This window comes from Peromyscus eremicus, chromosome 5 (genome assembly GCF_949786415.1).
Source record: "Peromyscus eremicus chromosome 5, PerEre_H2_v1, whole genome shotgun sequence".
Taxonomy (NCBI): Eukaryota; Metazoa; Chordata; class Mammalia; order Rodentia; family Cricetidae; genus Peromyscus; species Peromyscus eremicus.
Window position 1 is genome coordinate 135,284,763 of NC_081420.1, and position 20,622 is coordinate 135,305,384.

General features: G+C 42.5%; 2 protein-coding genes across 2 annotated transcripts in view; one reads left to right on the forward strand and one right to left on the reverse strand.

Annotated features, from left to right (window-relative positions):
- The window catches only part of Ogfod1 (2-oxoglutarate and iron dependent oxygenase domain containing 1), a 76,183-nt gene extending 73,292 nt beyond the window's left edge, over nucleotides 1–2,891 (forward strand). The window contains exon 13 of the mRNA XM_059264564.1: nucleotides 2,555–2,891. Coding sequence (XP_059120547.1) covers nucleotides 2,555–2,695 — 141 coding nt within the window. The 3' untranslated portion in view covers nucleotides 2,696–2,891. The remainder of the gene's footprint in view (nucleotides 1–2,554) is intronic.
- The window catches only part of Bbs2 (Bardet-Biedl syndrome 2), a 48,040-nt gene that overhangs the window by 7,054 nt on the left and 20,364 nt on the right, over nucleotides 1–20,622 (reverse strand). The window contains exons 8-15 of the mRNA XM_059264560.1: nucleotides 8,511–8,646; nucleotides 8,287–8,426; nucleotides 7,347–7,491; nucleotides 7,092–7,263; nucleotides 5,949–6,078; nucleotides 3,594–3,725; nucleotides 1,766–1,903; nucleotides 928–1,040 (exon numbers count right to left, since the gene is read on the reverse strand). Coding sequence (XP_059120543.1) covers nucleotides 928–1,040; nucleotides 1,766–1,903; nucleotides 3,594–3,725; nucleotides 5,949–6,078; nucleotides 7,092–7,263; nucleotides 7,347–7,491; nucleotides 8,287–8,426; nucleotides 8,511–8,646 — 1,106 coding nt within the window. The remainder of the gene's footprint in view (nucleotides 1–927; nucleotides 1,041–1,765; nucleotides 1,904–3,593; nucleotides 3,726–5,948; nucleotides 6,079–7,091; nucleotides 7,264–7,346; nucleotides 7,492–8,286; nucleotides 8,427–8,510; nucleotides 8,647–20,622) is intronic.

Genomic DNA, 20,622 nt, shown 5'->3' on the forward strand with positions numbered 1-20,622 from the left:
AAAAAAAAAAAAAAAAAAAAAAAAAAAAAAAAAAAAAAAAAAAAAAAAGACCGAGGCACATAGGCCGAGCTCTTCTCTCCCCTTTTGGGCTTGGATGGTGCAGACTGGCTCACGTGGCAAGAGCAGCTTGGGACAGGACCTCAACCTTCCAGAACCCTGTGGTGATTCACCTATTCTGTTTAGTGAGTTGTCTTTTCTGATTTATATCCTAATAAATTCCTTATGACTCTTAAGCAGACTCCCCTGGATTTCTTGCTATAGAGATTTGCTATGATTTTGATACAGTTTAAGTGTGCCCTCCAAAGGTCCTCGGTGTGTTAATATTAAGAGGTAGTAGGACCTTTTAAACAGTATAGTATAAGGTCATTAGGTCACTAAGGGTTCTGCCTTTGAAAAGGATTAAGAAGGACTCATTGGATCAGTTTTCTCAAGAGAACTGCTATAAAAGAGAAAGATGAGTCTGTCTGGCTTCCAGTGTTGCTATGCAATTTCTTGCTCTTGCATGTACTCCTGCCATGATGCCATCCAGCATTGGGCAATACCGTCAGGAAGGCCCTCCCCAGGACCAGTGCAGCGTTACTTGGACTTTGAGCCTCCAAAACCTAAATGAACCACTTTATACGTTATTCAGTCTTAGGTATTTTATTATAGCAATGGGAAACAGACAAATACAGGATTCTTATAAAAATGTCTTTAGGAATATTGTGTAAATATGCACGCTATAATGAGCACAGATTTCTCTACGCCTTACACCGAAAGCAAAATTGCTCGGCCACAGAGTACGTGTTCAGTTTTACCAATAATGCCAACTTATTTTCCAAAGTAACCGAATCAATGTAGACTCCACCCAGTAGCATCTCAGAGTTCCTACTCCTTATCGCTCACTTGTTTGACTATGCATTTATCCCAGCTATGGTAAATACTCACATGTCCCGCATCAGACGAGCATCCTCAGCTCTAACCAGCAAACTTCGGATGAGATTAGAATTATCAGCCATGTTGGCACTGAGCTTTTGATGCACTGAATGATACTCATCCACCTGGAGACCAAGAACACTCAGAAATTAACAAGGCTTCCCAAACCTCTTGAAAGCCTAGAAGACTGAGAAGACACTGCCTGCCATATACAGAGGCCCTCCTCCTCCCTTTTCAGCCATACCATCTTAAGTACCACTACATTCATCTCCTTTTAACAAACGGTCTACACTACCTTCAGTGATGATACCCCAGGTTAGACCTCCTGTGTCAGCATCAAGAGTCCAAGCAGCATAAGGTTTTAGTGATTCATGATGATGACAGTGGGATTCTTACCTTAGGAGGGGGCAGTGTAATACTACAAACTGAACCTTGGGCAGCAAGTGCTCCAGCACTAAGCTGCAGCCCCTGCCTGCCCCAAGTGTGTCGCTTTACACTGCAGCGGATCATAAGCCTTATTTTCTTTTTATAATTTTGAATTTGGGCTTTTGGAAAGGAATGATCTCAAGACCGAAGTGGAAACAGCAGATTAGATGGACAGAAAGTAATGATGTGATTTGTGCTTGAAAGAGCATCCTCTGGAACCAGGAAACACAGGGGCTGAAGAGGTAACCACTTTTACAGAAGTCCCTTAAGGAACTCACCAATGCTCATCTAAGGTTTTACAAAGTTCTTTAGACCGTGATTATTAAATAGCCTATTACATGCAGTTACACATGCATTATACATGCACATCTTTACTCATTTTCTAAGAGAAACACTGCCAGCTCTGAGGCTGCCATGATCTCACCTTCACCAGCACTTTTCGTAACTCCTCGAAGTAGACAGGGAAATCTGCTTCCACCTGCAGGTCTTCAATGGCAAAAAAAGATGCCATCGACTGGATGATATCACCAGCCAGATCAATATCGTCAGTATTGACAGTGATCTACCCAGAGAAAAATGGGCAAACTTAGCATCTTCACAGACAGATGAGAAACAGCACCAAACTTTCTCCATGGTCCACACAATTCTTTTGTTGTTACTGTTGATTTTTTGGTTTTGGGGTTTTTTATTAGGGGAGTTGTTTGTTTAGATTTGTTTTTTGTTTGTTTGTTTGTTTGTTTGTTTTTAAGACAGGGTCTTTCTGTGTAGCCTTACTGTTCTGGAACTCACTCTGTAGATCAGGCTCAAACTCACAGAGATCCACCTGCCTCTCCCTCCCAAGTGCTGGGATTAAAGGCGTGCGCCACCACCACCCACACACAGTTCTTGAGAATGTGTTTATGTGTAGTGATGAAGTGAGGCTTCTCCCTTTAGGAAATTATAAACCATAGTCATTATTGCATGCAGCTGGCTAAAAGGTCGCTCTTGTACCCTTATAACTAAAGGCGACATTAGGCAAACAATGAAAATGATTTTGTGCCAAGTGTCATTCAAAGCTAACCCCCCAGGTAGCTGGGACTACAGGTCAGACCACTGCACCCGGCTTTGTCACCAGGAGAAAGAAACACAGCAAACAGCCCAACAGGAAAAACATGGTGTCCTTGAGAACAGCTGGATGGTAAGTGACCTCTGACATTTTTCTATCTCATGATAGAAAAAGGCCCGCAGTGGGAATGGAAGCTGGAAGTTCCACAATGCGCAGCTCAGTCATGGAGGGGAAGCTCAGTCGGGAATGTCAACTGACTGCCTCAGTTTCTCCAGTGGAGGTCTGCTGGACGGTGTGTACCTCCTTTGACGGTGCTACCTTGGTTTGCTCTCTCAATCAGGCTACCCCAGTCATCTCTGTGGGATGCTGTCAACTCCTGATCTGGAGATGTTTTGCTGTCTACTGGCTACCACAGTCTCTGCTGCCTGCTACTGATCCTCTCACTTTTGCTTCCAATATACTCAGTAAATTTACTCATTCAAAATAAAAATAAAAAGCATGGTCATCATGGCTATAATAGATCATTCTCTAGACCTTATAGCATTGTACCCCTCTACACTCCCAGCCATCACGGTTACTTTTTTACTTTGGTTTTTGTTGTTGTTGTTGCCTAGGCTTGAACTCACAGAGATCCACCTGCCTCTGCCTCCTGAGCCAGCACACTCTGCTCCTCATGGTCATTTTTAACTGTCAACTTGACCCAATCTAGAATCAACTGTAAAGGACCCTGAATGGTCTGGACTGGAGGGCCTGTGGGTATGCCTCTAAGGGATTTTCTCAGTTGGTTTACCTGAGCTGGGAAGGCATACCCGGAAATGGGGCCTGGACTGAGGGAAACAGAGCGAGCGAACAGTAGGGGCATGTGTCCACTCTCCTCTCTGTCTTGACTGAGACTAAATGTGGCCAGCTGTCTCCAGCTGCTGCCACTCAACAACCACAGTGGCCTGTGGCCTGGAACTAAAGCTAAAACAAAGCTTCACCTCTGTTACTTTCGCCAGGGGATTTTGTCACAGTAACATGAAGGAAAACACCAACTCTCACCAAATTACACACGGAAGGAATGAGAGGAAAGAACGAGGCAGAACCCTCTCTTCCAGAGTGAACCCCAGTGTCTACAATGGTGCTGACACCAGGCTGGAAAACCTGCTTGTGATCTTGACGGTACGTTTCACTTTGCACAGGAGAACTCCACGGGACCATACATTACCTCGCCACTCGATTTTATTTTTATGTAGAGCTGGCCACCATTGCGTAAGGATGTGAAACAGACTTGAAATGGGGCATTCTGAATGTTAGTGTCTTCTGGCAACAGAAAGTTCTGGTTGAGCCACATGACCATCTTAGAAATGAACAGAACAAAGAGCACTTCAGTTTTTAAAGTACAGTCACAGTGGAAGGAATTCCTTTCTTTAGTTTTACTGCTTGGTTTAAAAAAAAAATTAGACTTTACCCCCACCCCCCCACACACACACAGGTCAAGTACATGTGAATCATATTCCCCTCCCTCATCCCTGATCTTCAGCAACACTCATAATTACAGCTGGTCCCACAGCTGGCACAACTGTGCGGCACTTCCTCCTTAGACATACTCTTACACGTGCACAGAAGATTGAAGCAGGTGCTATTTCTGTTTATCTGGAAGCTTTTCTGTAGGCGGGCAGGACTGCCTGCACAGGGCTGCTCCATTTTACTGTGTCACTGTTTCTGATTATGTGTACATGCGCACACTCAGACAAAAGTCACCTGCACACAATTTTGGTGTTAATACTTCACAGTGGTTTGCAGTCCGCTTTCCAGGCTAGAATCACTCAGGAGGCTACCTAGAAGGGCCTGCCTAGTGGTCTGAAAATCTACATAGTTACCAGAATTCTGAAGCCGACATTCCCACCGTCTTCTCTGCCCTGGGAGCAGCTCTCCTGCCACTGCTCCCCCTCAAAACGTAGGTCTGCTCCGACTTGTGCTCCACCTGCTCCTCGGTCAGGAGCCGACCACCAAACGCAGTTGTGTTGAACCAACAACCAGATTCACTGACTGATCCCACATCTCCTGAACGGCCTCGTCCCTAGCTGCAGCTTCCACACCAGTTGCCATCTCAGGGGACATCAGCACAGCAGCCGAGTTCTTTGGGGCTGGGCTGCCGGAGCTGTGGTGGCGGCGGGGCTGGTGTTGGGACTCATCACTCATGGTGGGGAGCCTCATCACCGATTATACCCGGACCCTTCTCTGAAGCACCAGCAACTCTTGTGTGTGACTCTGGGCTTCACCCTCTCAGAGGCCATGGGGTGGCCTTTTGCCTACTGGTGGCCCTTCTCCTCCTCTTTGCAATGCCAAGCAGCTGTCTCCACCTCCAGCTCCCACAGTTCTTCCTCCCATACCTCCTCTGCCCTGCAGCTTCCTCTTCCTGCACCTCCCCAGGAACTATGGGAAAGTCGTGGGCTCAGGGTTGGACAGGGAAAAGACAAGCAAGTACTGAATTAATAAGGAAAAGAAGAGTTCTGACACCCAACCAAAGGCAAGGCCCACTGCCACACATGTTAGGGCCATAAGGCATTTGACACCAGCCATGGAATCTTCCAGGGCTCCTCCCCTTGTAGATAAGGAAACTGAAAGGAGGGGAAGTCCTCAAACCACTGAAAATGAAGTTAAGGTAGCACTTAAGCTAAAAAAACCAAAACGCCCCCAAATCCTACTCTTTCCATCCCCTCCCCCAAGACGTTTCATATGCAGCCCAGGCTGGGCAGGAACTCCAGTGATCTTTCTACCTTCATCTTGCAAGGCACTGGGAATGTAGGCGCACAGTGCTGCCCTAAACGTCTCTCTCGATTTCATCCTAGGCTTCTCTTGAAACACTAAGTCAAGACAGCTAACTAACAAAAAAAAAGGGGGGGGGGGAATTAAGAATAGGAAGAATTCAGTTCTAATTAAGGGATGTGTGTGTGTGTGTGTGTGTGTGTGTGTGTGTGTGTGTGTGTGTGTAACTTTCAAAGCTCAAAGAAGAAAAATTTCAGTGAATTATGAGTTTTGTTTTGTTTTTTGAGACAGGGTCTCACTATGCAGTCCAGGCTGCCTGGAATTTATGACGTAAGCCAAGCTGTCCTCAACTCATAACCCTCTTGCCTCTGAAGTTCTGGGATTGCAGACAGGCCTATGCCACTACACCTAAAACTAGTAATGTTTCATTATAAGTTACTAGCCAGGGTCAGCAAGATGGCTCAGTCAGTAAACCATGTCAGCCTGATGACATGGGTTTGATTCCTAGAACCCACAGAGGAAGGAGAGAACCAGCTGCCAGTGTTGTCCTCACACTCACAGCATGGCACGCACACATGTATCACACAATCATACACACACACACACACACACACACACACACACACACACACACACACACACGTTAATGATAAAGTAAGTGAAGCTTGACAGTTTCTTGGCGAACTCCACACTACATAGTTCAGGTTTACTGCTTCCAGCATGACATTCACATTTCTCCCTTCCACCAAGGAACATCGAAAGGACTCTAATGTTCCAACTCTGAACTGAAAGAAAAGACAACATGACTCACCCTCTGTGCCCGCTCCGCAATGATAAAGTTCACGTAACTGGCAGGCTCGCTAGCCGCATCTGGACTGGTCAGCGCATACATGGTGAATCGGGGGAGCTGTCTTGTCAATTCAAATACATGGAACTGGGTGCTACAGCCAGCCAATGAACACAAGAGAAGTGTTTGGTGTAGTGTTACATCTGTACTCCCCACCCCCTACGTTTTTAATACTGGGTCTCCTGTAGCCCAGGCTGGCCTTGGACTCCTGGTCCTCTCGCCTCTGCCTCCCGAGTACTAGGATTACAATATACCACCATGCCTGACTCAGTACAATGCTATTTCAAAGCGAGGGCCCAGGAAATAACTCACTCCTGGGTCACCACCAACTGATATCTAAGGCTTACACTGAAGGAAGGGGGAAACTTCAGGGTTAAAATTCTGTAACAACGAATGGGGTTGAGATTTAGAAATACTGTGAGTCGTCCACATGTACATACACTCATGCGCCAGGGCTTTTCAACACCCTGAAAGAATACAAAAAGCCTTCGAATTTTATTGATCAACAGATTTTGTTGATGTTTTTATGAAACAGGGTCTCACTAAGTTGCTCAGCATGGCCTTGAACTCTCTGTAGTCCAGGCTGGCCGGGAACTTCTGATCCTCCTGCTTCAGTGGGACTGCAGGCCTGCACCACTGTGCCCAGCATGAAAAGGCCCATTATCTTCAACAGGTGCAGTAGGGGTTCCCGCTGGCCTCAACACCGCACCTCATATAAATGTCTCCCAGCCCTCAGAGTGTTAGTGGCCAAACTACATTTAAATAATTATCAAATTATTCTTCCACGTGTGGTGCCGAGGCTCAAACCCAGGACCCCGAGAATGCTAAGCATGAATTCTACCACTGAGTTTCACCAAGAACTCAAACATGTTGTTACAAGTTTTTGTGTCTGATTAAAAATGGAAAATAACCATCTGAAACTCACACACCTCCTTTTTCTTTGGAAAGAATTCAAATTAGGAAAATAAAAGGTCATGGGAAAACCCTGACTGGTGGGCAGATCCTTCAGTGGCTGCTCTGGTCTCACAGAGGGTAACTGTAATCACAAACCAACCCATCTTGCCCTCGTAAGTCTCTACAGAAATGACCTGTGACAAAAAGGATCACCTGCTTCTGTAACCCACGAAGGTTTTCAAGTGCAGATCCACAGGGACATCTTTGGGAGGTGTAATTGGGACACGGATGGAGCTAGAAAGGTTGTGAACGCTGGGGTGAACCACATGGCTTTCACCCACAAAAATTCCCTCTGCAAAAATTAATACTGCTCGGATGATGGTGTCTGGAAGAGAAGGAAATGACATTGTAGGAACTACTCCACAGCAGCACAGGCACCTAGCAGTACCAGCCGTGGTAGTGTCTTACCATTGGAAGTGGAAATGCGCAATTCTGCATGCGCATCCTGTACATCACTCCCCAGACTAACCGAGAGGGCAGTGTGGAGCTTGGTGTTGGCCGGAATTATGCCTTTCTGCCCGTCAGCCTCATTCAGGGGACTGCTTAGTTCTGCCTGTAAAACACCGCCACATAATTTCAGCTTAGTCATTCAGAGAAGAAAGTCCAAGTTAAATACAACGGCTATTCACTTCAGGACAGGCTTCCCCTCCCCTACCAGTCTGACCTTTATGACTCCTCTGAAACCCACCCACCATGCTAGCACTCCTTTGCTGTATCTGGCTCTGTGAGAAATTCCCATTCTTTGTCCACTGCACCTCATCACGCCCTTTACAAATGTCTGTCTGTCTCTTTCTCATCTCTATTTCTCCTTTTAAAAACATTTTATTTTTAATTTTAACTACGTGAACATGTGTGGGGCAGGGAGGACTGTGCATGTGTGAGTGCAATGCCTGGTGAGTCCAGAGAGGGCACAGAATCTCCCAAAGCTGGAGTTACAGGCAGCTGTGAGCCACTTGCGGTGGGTGGCGGGAGCCAAACCTCTGTCCTCTGCAAGAGCAGTAGACACAGTAACTGCTAAGCCATCTCTCCAGCCCTTCTTGCTCCGTTTTTTGAAAAGGTCTGGCTATGTAATCCGGGCTAGACCTTAGGCCTCCTCTTAGCCTCTGAGTACTGGGATGATACCGTGTGCCACAGCGCCCTGCTTCCTCTGAGTACTGGATTACACTGTGTGCCATGGTGCCCAGCTTTCACGCCTCTTCACTCTGGCAGTGGCCAAAAGGCTGAGGCCATCCATCTCCACTTCTGCAGGTGGTCAGGAGGGCCCAGCACTGACCCTGCACCCCCCACACTTGCGAACCATCCTGGCCAGTCCCGGCATTTCAGACTCCGCCCCCCAGCGGAGCCCCACCTTGGTGTTCTCCTCATAGTTGCGGAGTTCCAGCAGCAGAGTCTGCTTCTTCTGACTCAGCTCTCGGATCAGGTCCTGCTCGACACTCGTGTCCAGGAGGTTCCCCTTCATCTCCGCTGTGCCTGGCAGGTAGCCTCGGACTAAACAGAGGACACGACCCTAAGCACAGCCATGTCTACTTTTGAAATTTTGACTTTTCAAGGATTTTTCTTATCCCCATTTACTTTCCCCATCCACGGAGCAGCAGATTAATTGCACATGGCCATCCATCCGGTAATCTCCCTCTACCACACCAGCAATTGCAGAAGAAAAGTTGTCTTTAAATATGACCTCTCCAGTGCGGTCACTTCGAGCATCAACCTGAAAATGAAACAACATCGAAGTCACTTACGCTACCGTTTTAAAACAACAGCAACAAGAAAGCTAACTTTACAGGTTACTTAGTCCAGCCAGGTATGGTGACACACACCCGTAATCCTATCACTTGGGAGGATAGCTACAGGGTCATCCTCAGCTACATTTTATGTTTGAGGCCAGCCTGGAATATGTAAGGCCTTGCCATACGCACATACACACACACACACACACACACACACACACACACACACACACACACACACTCCTTTGTTTTTAAGAGTATACCATGAAGCCTGTGGCTTCTCCTATAGACATCCTCAGCTGCTGGGGCCAGAGGGACCAAAGTGTCCTCAACATAGACGTACTTCGCTCTCTTTCAACAGAAGTTGCCCTTCCCACAATGTTCCTTGTGAAGAACCAGGTCCGCTGAGAGGCGGTTCACAGAGCGCATACAGCACAGGACAAAAGGCGTGGGCTCCCAGGCCCACCTGCCTGGGCCCAGATTCCACCCTGCCACATGCCGTTTATGAGATCTTAGGAAAGCTTTTTACCATTCTGTTCAGGAGAATGGAGATCAGTAACAGAACGAGAGCGCCAACGGGGCCCACAGGGCAGAGGCGCACACAGTCCTGGAGCTGTCAGTACACACACACACACACACACACACACACACACACACACACACACACGCACAGCAGACACACGCACAGAGGTGTACCTAACACCAGCTCTAGAAGCTGCTGTGCGTCTCTAACTCCAGCAATCAAGACGCTGAGGCAAGAAGTCTGCCCTGAGTTCAAGACCAGCTAAGGCTATACAATTTGAGGCAAGCCTGGGTTATATAATAAGACTCTATCTCAAGACGAAAGAATGTTTACATATGAATCACATCTTTATGGCAAAATGGCTCAGTGGGAGGTACCAATGACCTGGTGCTAACGACCTGAGTCTGGCCCCAGGACCCACATGGTGGAAGGAGTGAACTGAGTCCTTCAAGCTGTCCTTTAATCTTCACAAATGTTCCACGGCACACTTGATCCCCCCCTTAAATAAATACATATAATTTCTTTAAACTGTACCATTATGATTTGTACACTTATAAAATATATTTACACCTAACATTTAAACAACACCAAATTATCCCAATCTTCTACCTTCTAGTAACCTTTTCTTTGAGACAGTCTCACTGGCCCTGACTGTCCTGGAACTTTATGTAGTCCCGGCTGGCCTTGAACTCACAGAGATCTTCCTGCCTCTGCCTTCCAAGTGCCGGGATTAAGAGTGTGTGCCACCATGCACAGTACAACTATACAACCTTTTCAATAACATTATCCTCTCCTCACAAAAACCCCTTGGACTTCTTAGGGCTCTTCCCATAAACAGACGGCTGAGCACTTGCAAAGACATCTCAAGAACACTAACGAAGGACATTCATGCGAAAGGACTGGTCCAGGTAACGACGCAGGTGTTAACCAAAGGCCAGGCAGCCAATGTTAGTACCTTTGTTTATCTTCTCAGAAATATCCTTCTGGGCAAAACCTTATAACCCAAATACACAGGCTCCCAGCCTAGCCTTCTCTGGAGTACATCCCATTCGCTAACTCCACCACGCTATTTATGACACATCATGCCTGGGCTTCACCAGAGCTCTCAAACATTAGCTCCACCCCGTTAACTCAGGCTGAGAGAATCTTCTTTCCAGTGGGGCCCTATGGTGATATTTTATTTGTATTAAAATGTTATTTGTATGTTAATAAATAAAGTTGCCCAGGGGTCAGAGCTATTAGCAAGCCATAGGAAAGCAGGGCAGTGGTGGCGTACACTTGTAATCCCAGCACTTGGTATGCAGAGCTGGGTAAGTCTCTGTGTGTTCAGGGATACAGCCATTATTGGACACACATGCCTTTAATCTCAATACCAAGCAAGGAAAACCTGGAGGCCTATACAGACAGGCCGTGACGAGGCGGTCATGTGGTTGGGTTTACAACCAATGAGAAGGCAGAACAGGAACACTATATAAAGACATTAACACAGGGGTAGTGAGTTCGGAGAGGTAGGACCACTGCAGGAGGAAGGGTAAGGTTTTAGCTCTTAGCTCTGACCTCTTGGCTTTCTTCTTTGCATTGGTTCTATGTTTCTTATTTAATAAGAAGGTTGGTTACATCTACATTTGGCGCCCAACGTGACAAGAATCCATTAAAAACCGCTTGGCTTGGCTTGGCGGCAGGTCCGGTTTCCGGCCTGGGCGGCCCGGCTGCCTAGCTCGGGCCCAGGCCTGACTGACCCGCAGCTGGAGCTACTTGCAACTGCTACAAACAACTCAGGCCTGCCCTGCCGAATAGGGCCCCTACCTGTAAAGCCAAGGCTTGACTCCGCTCAAGCGGCTACGCTTTCTCTCTCCCTCTCTCTCTCTCTCTCTCTCTCTCTCTCTCTCTCTCTCTCTCTCTCTCTCTCTCTCTGGATTCACACCTCGAACACCAGGTACCTATTTTGAAATTCCCTGGGATTCTACTGTTTTACCCAGACTTGGTAAGTCAATTAACATATCTATTTAAAAGAGAATTTTTTTTCTACATTAAAAAAAAAATGGGCTTTATGTGTGCATTGGAAGAAAATTGGACTTTGTTTGAAATTTTAGGCACTCTGACAATGGAACAACTATATGAAAAGGTTAATATTGATCGAATTATTCAGTTTATTACTTTTCTTATCCTCCTTTTACTATTTAAAAAGATAGTCAATTTAAGTGCCAGGATAACAGTCTTAGAAAAACCTATTAAACTGGTAAAAATGAATTATAGAGAAATTCAAACTCAGACAGAAGAAATAAACAGTGAAGTTGTTTCAAAATTGGATCATAAGGTTACAGAAAGAAAGCCAGTTTTCACACAATCACCCTTAATTTATCCGGTAGCGATACAGCAGCTACCTGATGAAGAGAATGAACAAAATACTTGGGCTCCAATTAAAATGTTAGACTTACGAAGATTTAAGGAGGCAATAGCATCTTATGGCATGCACTCCCCATATGTAAAGCAAATGTTAAACAACTGGTCAACTTGTAATAGGATTATACCAAAGGACTGGTGGGAATTGGCACAGGCTGTTCTTGAACCCGGACAACATCTCCAGTGGAAAATGTGGTTCAATAATGAGGCTAAAAATATAGAAAAACAATGGAGGGATAGCGGAATACAAGTCTGTCAGGATCAGCTTATGGAGAAGGCCAATATGCTTCAGTAGAAACACAATGTTTATATGATGTCCAAACCCTAGTTCTATGTCGAACGGCAGCTTTGAATGCATGGGACAGAGTTGAAGAACCAGGAAAAAAAACTGAGTCATTTACAAAGGTTATACAGGGCCCAAAAGAATCTTTCACAGATTTCTTACAAAGATTGACTTCAGCAGTACAGAAAATGGTCCCGAATTCAGAGGCTAGTCAGATAATAATTGAATCTTTGGCCTTTGAGAATGCAAATGCAGCATGCAAAAGAATAATCAGGCCGTTAAAGGCAAGATCTGCACCTTTGGAAGATTGGATTAGAGATACAGTTAATGTTGAGGCTTATGACCATGATGATATGTGGGTAGGAAAAGCAATTTCAAAAGGTTTGAGCAATGTTAGATGTTTTGGATGTGGAAAGCAAGGATATTTGAAAAGGGATTGTAAACAGGTCATTCCTAGAAATAATGTTTCTTCAAGGAACACTGGCAACAGAATGCCCCTTCCTTCTGGAGTATGCAGAAGGTGTGGTAAGGGAAAACACTGGACCAACGAATGTAGATCAACAAGGGACAGAAAGGGTAATCCTCTGCCTTGAGCTTCGGGAAACTCCCAGAGGGGCCTCAGGCAGGCCCCCACAGTAAATCCAGTTCAAACCTTTCCTGCAGTTGTAGAGGAAACCCCTACTCAAAGCAACTAAATAACCAAATGTCTATAGGAATAAATCATGTTAGTCGAGATGATGAAACAGAGAAAATAGGGAATTCAGGAAAAAACATAAAGAAAATTTTTTGGCAAACTTCTATTAATGAACAAAGACCAAAACTAACAATAAAAATAAATGGTGTTTTGTTGTCTGGTCTGGTAGACACAGGTGCTGACATTACCATAATTGCACCAGAATTTTGGCATCCAACTTGGCCTCTTCAGGAGGTAAACGTTCAACTGTTAGGAATTGGGACATTATCTCGAGTGAAACAAAGTGCAAGATGGCTTGAATGTATAGGTCCAGAAGGACAGAAAGGAAAATTAAAACCATATATGGCTAACATAGCTATGAACCTGTGGGGTCGAGATTTGTTACAACAATGAAATACTCAGATTAATATCCCTCCAATCTCAGAAACAAATCATAAATTAGTACATGTTCTGAGAGAAATATTAAAAGATATTATTCTAATGAGTGCTCACCAGCCATCCATGTCATACAAGAACAGGGCACAACTGATAATTTTCCAAAAACACCAACAGCTCTACCTTTAAAATGGTCAACAGACAAGCCTGTATGGGTTCAGCAATGGCCTTTAACAACAGAGAAACTCCAGGCTTTACAAGAGCTGGTGGAAGAACAGTTAAATGCTCATCATATTGAAGAATCAACCAGCCCTTGGAATTCTCCTGTATTTGTTGTTAAAAAGAAATCTGGTAAATGGAGAATGGTAACAGACCTTAGAGCAATTAACAAAGTAATTCAGCCAATGGGCTCTTTACAATCTGGAATTCCTTTGCCTACTCTGTTACCAAAAGGATGGCCTCTCATAGTTATTGATCTAAAAGACTGTTTCTTTTCAATACCGTTACAAGAAAAAGACAGAGAAAGATTTGCTTTCACAGTGCCTACTTATAATAATTCTTAACCGGTTAAAAGATTTCAATGGAGGGTTCTCCCACAGGGAATGTTGAATAGCCCAACTTTGTGCCAATATTTTGTAAAACAGCCATTAGAAGTGGTACGTAAAAAATTTCCTAAATCTATAATTTATCATTATATGGATGATATTTTATTAGCTGACTCAAATGCAGATACTTTAGAAAGAATGTTTGAAGAAGTAAAGAAAATTTTGCCTTGCTGGGGTTTACAAATTGCTCCTGAAAAGATACAAAGAGGAGATTCTATTAATTATTTAGGATATAAAATAGAACTTCAAAAAATTAGACCTCAAAAGGTGCAAATTAGGAGAGATAGACTACAGACTCTTAATGACTTTCAAAGATTATTTGGAGACATTTCTCATCTAAGAACTATTGTTGGGGTAAAAAATGATGAACTGAATAATTTGTTTAAAACCTTAGAAGGTGATAAGGACTTGAACAGTCCAAGAGAATTATCACCTGAAGCTGAGAAAGAATTGGCCTTGGTAGAAAAGAAAGTACATGAAGGGCACGTAGATCGTATTGATCCAAAGCTGGATTGCATTTTGGTTATTTTACCTTCTAGGCATTCTCCAACAGGAATATTAATGCAAAGGGAAGATATTATATTAGAATGGATATTTTTACCAAATAAACCAAATAAAAAATTAAAAACTTATGTGGAAAAAAATCTCTGACTTGATTTGGAAAGGAAAATTGAGACTTCGTCAGTTAGCAGGAATAGACCCAGCAGAAATTGTTGTACCTTTAACTAAGGAGGATATTGAAAAATTATGGATAGAAAATGAAGCTTGGCAAAAAGCTTGTAGTAATTTTTTGGGAGAAATTAACAGCAAATATCCCAAAAGCAATAGAATTGATCTTATAAAGAGAGCTGATTGGATCTTGCCTCGAATTGTGAGGAAAAAACCCATATCTGGAGTTCGTACATTTTATACAGATGCCAACAAACAAGGAAAGGCAGGTTACAAATCAGAAAATTTAAGTAAAGTGGTTCAAAGTCCTTATAATTCAGTTCAAAAATCAGAATTGTATGCTATTCTGTTGGTATTAATGGATTTTTCAGAACCTCTCAATGTAGTAACTGACTCTCAGTATGCTGAAAGAGTAGTATTACATATTGAGACTGCAGAATTTATCCACGATACTTCAGAATTAACTTCATTATTTATTCATTTACAAGATACAATCAGAAAAAGGAGTCATCCTTTATATATAACTCACATCCGATCCCATACTGGTCTGCCAGGCCCTCTAGCACAAGGTAATGATGAGATTGATAAATTATTGATAGGAAATGTGCTGGAGGCCTCAGAATTTCATAAAAAACATCATGTAAATAGTAAAGGTTTAAAAAAGGATTTTTCCATAACCTGGCAACAAGCCAAAGAAATAGTAAAGAAATGTCCTACTTGTTCCTTCTACAATAAAACGCCATTACCAGCAGGATGTAACCCAAAGGGTACTCAGAGGAATGAAATCTGGCAGATGGACGTGTTTCACTTTGCAGAATTTGGAAAATTGAAATATGTACACCACACTATTGATACTTATTCAGGATTTCAATGGGCAACTGCTTTGAGTTCTGAAAAAGCTGATTCTGTAATCACTCATTTGCTAGAAGTTATGGCCATTATGGGTATACCTGCACAAATCAAAACTGATAATGCTCCATCATATGTCTCTGTTAAAATGAAACCGTTTTTTGCTTATTATAATATAAACCATATTACAGGTATACCACATAATCCTACAGGTCAAGCAGTTATAGAAAGATCAAACAGAACTCTAAAGGATATGCTAAATAAACAGAAAGGAGTAACAAAAAACCCCAGAAATAGACTACATAATGCTCTATTAACTTTGAATTTTCTCAATGCCAATGAGAAAGGAACAACAGCTGCAGAGAGACATTGGATAATAGAAAAACTACAGAATTAAATCAACCTATATACTTTAAGGATGTGCTGACCTCAGAATGGAAACCAGGATATGTATTACATTGGGGACGAGGTTTTGCTTTTATTTCTACAGGAGAAGATAAGCTGTGGGTACCATCAAAATTAATAAAGGTTCAATTTGAACAAGAGAGACCTCTTAATTAGAGGAGGTGATAGTTCATCAACTATCATGAACATCCAATTTAAACTAACTTACACCAGTAACATATGCCTTTTCATTTAATCAGATAATAACTTGCCAAAAAGGAACATCCCAAAAAAAACCTTGGGGAAAGGTTTTTGTTTTTGTCTTTTAAGAGAATGAAGGTTAAGGAACCTGAAGAACACTGGACAAATGAGACAACTGAAGAAAAGGGACAAATCGTCTATCCTAAGAAACAGAGTGAAACGGCGTATGGGTATGTTATCTAAAAAATTTTTATGTCTTCCTAAATGTTTGTTTCTGCTTTTCTTTAAAGATTTAACACTATTTAACTTCTAATAGTCCCAGTTCAATTAAAATTTAAAGCTGACTTTGGAGTTGGAGAATGGCTCTCTCCTTCTTTAAACTCAAGCATGTTGTTAGAAGGAAAATGCAAACTCCCTGTATCGTGCCAGAAGAAAAGAGCCATCTTCTGCTATGGGACAGGAGAAAAGCCAAATTAATTAAGGGACTATTCTATTACTAATCTCAACTCTTTGATTCTATTCTGATTCTTTAAACTTTTCTTAAAGTATGAAATTTATACCAAAATTTACAAGATTAATATATATAGATATATATATACATTTTAAACTTTGTTAAGATATAAATGGTCATATACAGTACTAACTAATTCTAAAAAGCCGCATATATAGTCTTTATGTTCGAGTCTCTTATCAGTTTTTTGCAGGAAATCACGGTCAGGCCTAACATCAACTGAAGTCTCCAGGAAGAAAATGGGGCCCCACAACAACAACAATTCCATGTGGACAATAATAACATCACTAAGCTGACAAACATCATCTACAGATCAGCTTTGAACTACAAAGTGCTCAGAGCAATTTTGAGAGCGCTAGCTGAGATGATCCAGTCTCAAAGACTACTTGAATAAGGAGTTGAGATAAACCCTGAACTTTGGCATTATACACAGACTGGATAATGAAGGATATAGTTACCTTTCCTAGAATTTGACAATTAACCTAAAATTTTTCTTTCAGGATAAAGATAACTTCACCCATACCCAGCAGGAAGCAATTTCAAGAATACGACGCCCACATTCCTAAAGAGGTGGTGTGGGGTGGTTGGTTTTTTTGGTCTTTTAGGTCTTTTAATGGGTTTTGGGTCTGGGATAATTTTCATTGATTAGGGGGGTTGGTTACAAGTTGTTGTAAAGGGTGAGGAAAAGGGCTAAGCAAAGGAGATTAGATTTAAGGTTCTTATTTAAAAAAAAAGAAAGAAAGAAAGAAAAAAATGTAAATACTTTACATTGGATTGGATTGTTTTATATTGTATACAAATTATATATATTAAAATTGATATTGTTAGAAAATGCTATATGTATATTTCTAATTACACCATTCATTTAACAATGTAATGCAATTTTCTAATCCTTGAATGTTGTTATTACCAACTATTAGGATATAAAGAAATGAAAGTTAGTAGTTAGACATTATAATAGAACTTGTAGTTATATTAGGTATGTTTTCAAGATTGAGTAGATATATTTTAGATAGACAGGTTATCTTCAAACCCTTCAGAGATCTACAGAATATGGCATTTAAAATGTTTTAATAACTTAGAAAATTTTTCTTTTTTGTTATGACTGAGACATGTCGGCTCCTGACAGTACCAATCTACTTCAGAGAAAATATGGGCATTGAAAAAACTGCAATTGGAGTTAACTTTCAATGTAGCAAAAGTTAGCCACTGGACAACAAAGTATCCTCGAATCAACTGCTGACAAACAGGACAGACAGGACACGAAACAAAGGACTACTGATTCTTGTGAAAACAAGTGTGGTTATGGCTTTATCAAAAGGCATCTTCTGAGGCCAGGACAATATAGCACCATCCCTGAAGTGGCCTTCGCAATCTGGGAAAGGTACAGTGCCCTTTTCTTCGAAGGCAGCTGAACAGGCAGTGGGCCGATGGCTTCTGATGTGCAATGGGGAGGTAGCTGAAACAGTTACTCTTGAAGAGTAATTAAGCTCACACCTCTCAACAGAAGAATGGCATTTAATAGAGGGATGTGGAGAAGAACGGGATGCTGAAATGAAGCCACATACACACAGCCAAGAAGAATGGACAGCTGAATTCAAAAAACATCAACAATTTCCAGAATTTAAAATCCTGAATCATGACATGACACTAGTGGAATTCAGGTATTTCTGGTATATAGACTGCTCTCACCCAATGTGAGGTTGAACTGTTGACCTTGTGTACATTCTACTTCACAAATGAGTCTGTCAGATACGCTAAGCCTATAGGCTGAAGATGATGCCCCAACACTGCGGAGAAACCTCAGATGATTGTCCAGGCAGCTGGCTGTTTCTGTCAACTCACAAGTTTTTGGAAGTTGCTTGCATATACTTCCTGTTTTTATTTTTTTTGTTAGCTAATACTATTTCCTTCTTGGGTCTCTGAGGGAGTTGAAGATTAGTTAGTTATAGTTGACAATTAATTAGGATAGAAAGTGAATTAGATACAATAGAATAGATAATGGAATTATTTTCTCGGAATTTGTCAAATACAAATGAACTAGACATTGTTCAGGTATTTATTACTTGTATATATTGTATATAGTTATTGTACTTTTGTATATAGTTTTTCTTATGTTAGTTATAAGCTTTTTCTTTTTTCCTTTTTATTAAAATAGAAAAGGGGAAATATGGTGATATTTTATTTGTATTAAAATGTTATTTGTATGTTAATAAATAAAGTTGCCCAGGGGTCAGAGCTATTAGCAAGCCATAGGAAAGCAGGGCAGTGGTGGCGTACACTTGTAATCCCAGCACTTGGTATGCAGAGCTGGGTAAGTCTCTGTGTGTTCAGGGATACAGCCATTATTGGACACACATGCCTTTAATCTCAATACCAAGCAAGGAAAACCTGGAGGCCTATACAGACAGGCCGTGACGAGGCGGTCATGTGGTTGGGTTTACAACCAATGAGAAGGCAGAACAGGAACACTATATAAAGACATTAACACAGGGGTAGTGAGTTCGGAGAGGTAGGACCACTGCAGGAGGAAGGGTAAGGTTTTAGCTCTTAGCTCTGACCTCTTGGCTTTCTTCTTTGCATTGGTTCTATGTTTCTTATTTAATAAGAAGGTTGGTTACATCTACAGGGCCCATCAAGCAGCTCCACAGTGTGTGGCAAACAAGAGTGCTCCTTTGCTAACTAAGGAGGACTGCATTTATTTCTGTGAACACTCTACGCTTTTGCTTCTCCGATATGAAAGGAGTAGGTGTCCCTCCAACTCAGTAACGGACTTTGACAAAGTCAATGGGCTAGCAGCACTTATTTTGTACCTTTACATGGACATGCGCAGTGGGATCTGTGCATTTTCCTTGGCTTCGTTATTTCTGTCAAGGATGGATAACTGTATAACTTTCTTCTCTATGCTCTCCAACAGATTCAATAATAAGAAATCCTTAGTTTGAAAACCTTTACTATAAAACTGTAGGTCTAGTCATCCAAAGGTACCTTTTGTCCTTGACTTAGTGAGACAGTCTCATTCTGTAGCCCAGGCTAGCCTTGAATTCAGGATCTTCCTTCATCTACCTCGTTTGTTTGTTTGTTTGTTTTGAGACAGTGTTTCTCTGTGTAGTTTTGGTGCCTGTCCTAGAACTCACTCTGTAGACCAGGCTGGCCTCGAACTCACAGAGATCTGCCTGCCTCTGCCTCCCAAGTGCTGGGATTAAAGGCGTGCACCACTGCTCGGCCTTCATTTACCTCTTAAGTGTGGGAATTATAAGCATATACCACTATGCCTGGCTCTTGGTAGTAACTCCAAATTTTTGACTCAACCATAATTTCTGTTCCCCAAGAATGTGGTTGGCTAGGATCTTAATGTTTGCTTCTCCCCAAAATTTATACATTGTAACTTCACCCACAAGATGATAGTATAGTACCACTGGAAGGTACCCTCATGTGTGGGATTAGTGTTCATATAAGACGCCCCCAAAGCCAGGTGTGGGGGTGCACATCTAGAATCTTAACTGCTGTTAAGAGGAAGGTTTGAAGGCAGTGTGGGTTGTACAGTTTCCCAAGCCAGCTTGGGCAACATTAACAGGACCATATCTCAAAAACAGAAAAATAAATAATAGTTTTAAAAACATTCCCTACCCTGGGAGATCCCGCAGCTCCTTCTGCTGTGTGAGGTAACAGTAAGAAGACAGCCACCTACAAGGAAGCAACCCTCCCCAGACACCAAGCCTATTGTACCTGAATGTTAGCGTCCCCAGCCCCCAAACAAGGGGGAATAAATTCCCACCGCTTACAAGGTACCCAGGTAATGGCATTTGTTACCACAGCCTAACGGGGCAAACATAATCAGCGTATGAACTTTGAAATGTCTGGGTAAGTGATGATGACACAGTCTTCCCTTACAAGTGCCAAGGACAAGTGAGAACTGATTTTTAAGTGACTTCCAAGGAAGGCAGAGGTGCTGGCCAACAGTGAAGAAGAGCACAGAGGAAAAGGCAGGAATTAGCCGACGGCCTAGGCAGTCCACACTGACAGAGGAGTTAGTACAAACAGTATCCATGGAGATCTGGAAGCTAACAAGTCAACCTTGACTCGCCAAAACACTGAGAAATTCTGATGTGAAGTTGAAAAAGTAAAGAAAGCAAAAGGATTTTACTTTGAAGTTATAGGTGGGAAATCAATATCCTAACATGATTCTTCCTGTTAAATTCTAAGTTTCTGTTCACACAGCTCATTATTAGATCATTAACTTTTTTTTTAAACTAGCCTACACCTACAGTCAGTTTGATGGATGGATTCTCATGCCTTCACAGAAGAGATTTAGAAAGAAGATCTCTGGATGGTTTACAAGGCTGAAAGGACACGTCCACCTTGGAAAGACAGACTTAGGTTCTATCTAAGGCACTCAGCCAATGCCAGAAGCAGATGCTAGAGTCACACACACACACACACACACACACACACACACA